At 33.5% G+C, this 7,810-nt stretch overlaps 1 protein-coding gene across 1 annotated transcript; it reads left to right on the forward strand.

The window, feature by feature from the left end:
* Window positions 1–1,863: 1,863 nt before the first annotated feature.
* Window positions 1,864–4,746, forward strand: LOC139868410 (F-box protein At5g62510-like). The gene is made up of 2 exons (XM_071856745.1): window positions 1,864–3,307; window positions 4,477–4,746. The coding sequence occupies exons 1-2, from the start codon at window positions 1,927–1,929 to the stop codon at window positions 4,482–4,484; spliced, it is 1,389 nt and encodes a 462-aa protein (XP_071712846.1). The 5' UTR covers window positions 1,864–1,926; the 3' UTR covers window positions 4,485–4,746.
* Window positions 4,747–7,810: the final 3,064 nt, after the last annotated feature.

Genomic DNA, 7,810 nt, shown 5'->3' on the forward strand with positions numbered 1-7,810 from the left:
GTTAGCATATTTGTTTGGAGAGCCTTGCAACAAAGAATACTGGTTCTTATGGATTTTAGTACGCGGGGTCTAGATCTTGATTTAGTTCGTTTCCCTATGTGTAACGATGCAATAGAGTCCGTTGATTAGTCATTAGTTTCATGTAAACTTGCCATGGACATCTGGTCTAGGATACATAAGTGGTGGGGGTTCGATATGCCGTCTAACCCAAGCATGGCATCATTATTCAAAAGATACAACAATCCCACATGGACAGCTGAAGATTCTAAAATATGGCAGGTGGTCACTTGGGTCGTAAGATATATACTTTGGAAGACTCGAAATCAAAAGGTTTTCCAAGGTAAAGTTTAGTGTGCGACTTCAATCGTGAACGAGATCTAAATTAAAACATTCGACTAGATCTCTAATAGAAGTAGAAAGAAGCATTTGTATTTGCATGTGTGGCAGCTCTTCTTTGCTCATTCAGTAGAAGTGGAGTCGGCTAAATCGTATTTTGTTGTTTATAATCCAAGCTACTTCTGTTTATAATACTGAATTTGTATCGTCTTTCAGGTCCAAGCTACTTAGTACCATATCGTGGCTAGTTGGAATCTGTAAGCAAATTGTGTAATTTTCGTATAATATGGATCTTCTTGTACCTGATCTATCTTTTGTAAATTGTGTGAGTTTGACTGTTTCCAACGCGGCGTCAGATTCTCCCCCGTCAACTAAGTTGGCGTAATCTGACGCCGATAACGCAACGTCTGGAACTGACGCGTGAAGGCGTCACTTTAAAATCTGACGTATGGTGAGGGGATCATCAGGGACGCATATTTGTGGGTGATTTCAATGGATTTATATCCGTTTGAATTCCTTTTCTTTTTTCTTTTTTTATTCCGAAAATTCAATTTCTTTAACTTTATTTCCTATATATATATATATATATATATATATATATATATATATATATATATATATATACACTATATTATACATATATACTTCATCTTCAACCTCAAATTCTCTTCAATCCTTCTTCATCCTTCATCATCTTCTAAATATATACCAAACCCAAATCAAAGGTCTAATTCTCCAAACGTTGGTATGGTACTTATTTGGGTGGTGGTTTATAAAACCCGGATAATTAGTTTTATTAAATTATGTTTTAACTTAATATAATAAAATGCAAAAGAAAAAGGATGGTGGACTAGACACTTTGACGTACAAACTTGCCATTTTGGATTATAGAAGGTCAAAATCTTACATTATCATGTCACTTTTAGACCAAAAAGAATCTGCCTATGATGTCACAGGTTGGAAACAATCTAATACAATATATTTGACTTTTCAAAAAAAAATTATTAATTACTTAGAATTTTTATTACATGTAATATTTGTTTGAAAATAAAAAAATACAAATAGATCTTCTCCAGTTGCCCATTTCATTTTTTCATATCAATACACCTTTCAGTTCCAAAACGATTTTTAACTATCATATCAAATAATCAAATAAATAATAGTATCTCCGTCTCATTCCAATAGGCTAGTATTTCATTTTGGGTTGTCCCATTCTGATAGTCCACTTCCATAAATAGAAAGGAAAGATGATATTTCATTGGTGAATTTGGAGAGAGAAGATATTTCATTAGTGAAGAAATGAAGTTAGTGGGATTTTCTAAAACTGCGTGTTTTTTGTCTGTGGACTATTGGAATGAGACGGAGGTAGTAACAGTTACTCGTATATTATATTATTATTATTATTATTATTATTATTATTATTATTATTATTATTATTATTATTATTATTATTATTAATTATTATATCATATATATCATGAGTGGCATATATACGGATGTTTAACTTTCATTCCAATCATACACATCTCGATCAATCACTCCCTCGTTGTACAAATTAAAGCCCTAATATTCAAAACCCTAAAATCCAAAATGTCCACAAACTCAAACTCGGAATTAACAATACCCGATTACATACCGATCGAGATTCAAGTTGAAATCATCAAACATCTTCCGATTAAAACGTTAATTCGATGCACCTTGCTTTCAAAACTATTCAATTCGATTATCAAAAGCCAGTTGTTCATCACTAAACATAGCGTCCGCTACAATCAGCTGCATTATCTACTTGCAAGGTACGAAACAAATATGTATGACGAATTTCAACAAAATTACGTTCCGATTATTGATAATGATAATTTCCCCCAAATTAAGATACCTATTACTGTTCCTGACACTGTTAACCGAATTAATGCTATGCTAGCGTTCGTACTCGGTTCCTCTCACGGATTATTGTGTTTATTTGAAAGTGATAATGTAAATGAGAAATGTTTTATATGGAATCCTTTAATTCAAAGATGCATTGTAGTTCCGATTCATAATGGGTTACATTCAGTTGTTGGATTCGGAGTTTGTCCTGACAGTTGTGACATTAAGCTTGTCAAAATTATGGATCGTACCTCTTCTAGTTCTGTCAATTGGGACGTCGAGGTTTATACCGTAAGCTCAGGGGTTTGGAGAACTATACCTATCGATAAGCCTCGTAAATCAATTTCTTTGACTTCGGATCAGGTAGTTATAAATGGGATCATTTATTTTCTAGCTAGTGATGATAGTAGAAGAACAAGGAATGGGCGTTATAGAAATGTGATTATTACATTTGATCTGAGAAGTGAAAAACTTGGAGAAGTATACCTGCCAGATAGTTTAGCACTTTTGTCCGGAGTGTTGTATATCTCTACGCGAATGGATTCTCTTGCTTTGATTGATGATCATGGAGAGGGCGAACAACAAGTTTGTGATGTCTGGATATTGAAACATGATGTTCCAAACTGTTGTGAAAAACTATTTACATTTAAGACACCAAAGGATTCATCTGATAGAGTATTAGGATTTAGAAAGAATGGTGATCCTATAGTGTTAAGGTCAGCACCATCCGAAGGAGAAAGATTTACAGTTTACAATCCCTCTTCAGGACAGTTCACTGATCTTGATGTTTTTGGAAATGGTAATGCAATGATGGTAACCACCGTCCACTCCCTCACGGAAACTTTACTCTTAATTGATCAGCCGAATACTATTCTAGATGACGATGACGATGACGATGACGATGACGATGACGATGATGATGATGATGATGATGACGATGACGATGATGATGACGACGACGACGACGACGATGACGATGACGATGATGATGATGATGACGACAATGATAATGATGATGATGATTATGATGAAGATGACGATGATGGCAAAAACGATGATAATGACGCCACTGCTGCTGCTACTGTGTTGATGAACATGTTCCAAGGTACTTAAAATTTTATGCTGTTATGCTAAATAGTTTAAGTTCTATACTAATGATGATCGAAATTTAGTTTTTTGTTGAACATTACGCACAAATATCATGTTTACAGTCAAATGGATAGTTTTAGTTATCTAAAATGTGTTGGTCTGTATTTACAAGAAAAAATGATCTGTTATTTCATCCATGGGGAGCTTATTTCTTATAAACTGTTTATTATTGATATAATGTGGAGAAGTAATTATATAACTGTGATATCACTTGTTGCTTGAATTATTCTTCTTTGTCATGAAATTAAAATGGACTCTATGATCATCATCACATAACAACTCAAATGAGCACTTACAGGCACATAATTGTGATTAAGTAGTAGATATGGCATCACAAATCCCCCTGCTTTAGTCAAATATATGTAATATACTAATATGTATTTAATTGTGCATTAATCGTCATTGTCACAGTTGTGACCAATTAAGCTTGACTAAGGAGATATCTTACCAATTTGTATGCTATTCTAATCTTGATTTTAATGACTTACTGTTTAAGTATACACCTTGTGAGTTGTGACTGTATTTACAAGCCTTATGTGATATGCAATATGATGGAAGTTAAAAAAAACACTCAGTTCTTATTATCATTTTACAAGCCTTATAAGACTCGGCTTTTCCTTAGATCAAGTTACTTTTATGTAGGGCTGGAGCTTTTTAAGTGGGAAAAACTATTAGCCTTTGCGCACATCGTTTTAAATGTTTATCTATATTGATACGCCTTTGAGCATCAGATGGATGTTAGGACTGCCATATTATTGTTCCACTAGTGGAAGTGGAATCTCAACGGTTTAACTAATGAATTATCCTGTTTGGGTAGGTCATAATAGTCAATGGAAACAAAACACATTAGAAAGTAGGTTATTTTCAAAATAATTTTTATATTTTGAACCTTATTTGATGCTTGCATGGTTTACTTATGGAAGAGTCTTAGGCTGTACATAGTGCTCTTACAGTTGCATTCTGCTGATTCATTGTTCCTCCTTATTCATTTTGTTCTTAATACTGAAACTCTGGTCATTGTGAGTTAAGGTGTTTCATCTTGGTATGCCTTTGAATTGAAATTATTGAATCTGTAATTCTAATTTGTTGTTTAACATTCACTCATTTTCTTTATTTATTTTTCAGTTAATTGAAGGGAGATCATATGGTTCCTGGACCAATTTGAAGAATGGGATATTATAGCGCATTTGATATGGAAGGTTATTGATGTATGCACTTTCTTGTTCTTTAGGATCAATGTTCTAATATGGAAGGTGCACCTTTATTTACTTTTGCTCATTAACTTGTGCTGGGTGATTGAAAGTATTGTTCTAAATCATTAATTTTCTCATGTCTTTACTTTTAGCAAATGTCAAGATAATGAACATGAAACTAAATTTACACTCTGCAGTATAACCATCTCATTGGTTGACTAAATTTAGATGTAACCATCTTATCTGTAGGCCTATAGTTTTCGCTATAGTTTTGGTTAGATTCTGAGTTGTGAATTTGGTTGAATTCTGAATTGTGAATCGGTGTGATCTGAACAAAAATAAAAGGTTGAAGACTCTAGTTAAACATTTAATCACAATTTATATGAGTATAATTCTATGACTGGAAAGGCACGACAATCAAATGTTACTCTTTACGCAATGAACCGAACTTGGGACCTTCAGTTAAATTCTGTTAAACATTATCTTGTAAGAAATGCACATTATTAACATTGATGCGTAAACTATTGAATTCACATTTAACACAAACATAAACTTTTATCTTTTTCTTAACCTAAACTAAACGAATCATAATGGAAATCAAAAAATAAAGGGATAACTACACTTAGATCTTTATACCTTTCAACGTACTCATCATTGTCGTTGTCATCAATGAATGATACAGTCTAATTGATCAAGAAGCAGAACTAGTGTTACCGTGACAAAGTCAGGGATACATAACAATAATTCCACTAAACCTAAAGTCACTAATCTGTTGTGAGCACAGTTTATAAAGACTATATAGTTTATAAGTTTGTCGTTCTTCCTAACTTCTATTACACAAGTGTCTCTTGGGGACACACGCGTGAGTTTCATAGACATACGCGTCTGGTGGGGAGACAGACGCGTGTATGTCAGAGACATTGGCGTTTGAGTGAAGAACAACAACAACTGCTGTTAGGAGTTCTAGCACCCCAAAACTCGATTTTCACTTGTTTTGCTCAATCTAACCATGAAAACACTTTGTAAACATTTTCAATCACTTGTTCATACATATCAAGGGTTAAGGGGCAAATTTGTGTGCAATGCTACACCTCACGGGAGTCTAACTTCTGACTTCTCGCTAAGAGAGGCATGCCACTACCATATGAGCTACAACACAAGGTTAATTAAATAATAAAATAATAAGAGTGAAAATTTAAGTATCTAAAATTTTATTACTTATAATATTCTATTACCTAATAAAAAAAATATAAATAGATCCACTAGTAGCCTCATTTTTATCATTTAATACACCATTTAGTTTTTCTTTAAAAAAAAAAAAAAACAAACAAACAAACACTTGTATAAATACGAATAACGTTTTCAAATAGAGAACGTCTTCAACAAAAGATACAAATAGAGAAACCCGACGAGGCTCAAATCTCAAAAGTGGCTAACAAACAATCTACATATAAGGAGCTTCATCTTGACTAAACCAAAACAAAAACCGAGACAAATTGCAAACAAAAAGACGATTCCCTAAACCGAAAAGACGCTACAAACCACGAAACCGGGAACTCCGAGCTCAAATAACCTTAATAAAGACGCAGAATTGTGCTATCTCTGCGCCATGAACCAATTTCTTGTTCCTCTTTAGTTTCTGTAGTTGATTTTTATTTTTAACCGGCAGAGAAGCAATAACCGGTTCGCTCTCCTCGACCATAATCGTCATCATTTCATCGAATGCCACGAAAATCTCCGATCCTTTGACATTATTCCTATCCCTTTGGTCAACGAACCTTCTTTCTTAGTCGCATCCATTTCCACACCCTTCTTGACTTCTTTAACACCCATAAACAAGAGTTGAATTGGTTCCCCGTAATTCAGGTCTTCAATGTTATCTTTAAGCTTAAAGGAACCCAAAGCGGATGCATCGATCCTCTTTTTTCTCAACTTCAAGTTAACATTGCTAAGTTGTGAAAGGACCCGTTCATATACATTATAAACGATTCACAATAGTTGATTACATCGCGAGGTATTTGACCTCTATATGATACGTTTTACAAACATTGCATTCATTTTTAAAAGACAAACTTTCTTTACATCTAAAATTGACGGCATGCATACCATTTCATATTACATCCAACTATAATTGACTTAATATTAATCTTGATGAACTCAACGACTCGAATGCAACGTCTTTCAAAGTATGTCATGAATGACTCCAAGTAATATCCTTAAAATGAGCTAATGCACAGCGGAAGATTTCTTTAATACCTGAGAATAAACATGCTTTAAAGTGTCAACCAAAAGGTTAGTGAGTTCATTAGTTTATCATAATCAATCATTTTCGTAATAGTAATAGACCACAAGATTTCTATTTATAAATATAAGTACACTTGCAAGTGTATAAAAGTATTCTATAAGTTGTAGGCACCCGTTAACAAGCCTTAACGTTCATGTTTTACCCTCTGAAGTACACCAGATCAGGTGTGTTTAATATAACCTCGAAGTACTAAAGCATCCCATAGTCAGGATTGAAATGTCCCGTTCTTATTGATTAAAAACGTTCCATATTAATTGATTTCGTTGCGAGGTTTTGACCTCTATATGAGACGTTTTTCAAAGACTGCATTCATTTTTAAAACAAACCATAACCTTTATTTCATAAATAAAGGTTTAATAAGCTTTACGTAGATTATCAAATAATGATAATCTAAAATATCCTGTTTACACACGACCATTACATAATGGTTTACAATACAAATATGTTACATCGAAATCAGTTTCTTGAATGCAGTTTTTACACAATATCATACAAACATGGACTCCAAATCTTGTCCTTATTTTAGTATGCAACAGCGGAAGCTCTTAATATTCACCTGAGAATAAACATGCTTTAAACGTCAACAAAAATGTTGGTGAGTTATAGGTTTAACCTATATATATCAAATCGTAACAATAGACCACAAGATTTCATATTTCAATACACATCCCATACATAGAGATAAAAATCATTCATATGGTGAACACCTGGTAACCGACAATAACAAGATGCATATATAAGAATATCCCCATCATTCCGGGACACCCTTCGGATATGATATAAATTTCGAAGTACTAAAGCATCAGGTACTTTGGATGGGGTTTGTTAGGCCCAATAGATCTATCTTTAGGATTCGCGTCAATTAGGGTGTCTGTTCCCTAATTCTTAGATTACCAGACTTAATAAAAAGGGGCATATTCGATTTCGATAATTCAACCATAGAATGTAGTTTCACGTACTT

The sequence above is a fragment of the Rutidosis leptorrhynchoides genome, chromosome 1, assembly GCF_046630445.1.
Source record: "Rutidosis leptorrhynchoides isolate AG116_Rl617_1_P2 chromosome 1, CSIRO_AGI_Rlap_v1, whole genome shotgun sequence".
NCBI classification, from domain to species: domain Eukaryota; kingdom Viridiplantae; phylum Streptophyta; class Magnoliopsida; order Asterales; family Asteraceae; genus Rutidosis; species Rutidosis leptorrhynchoides.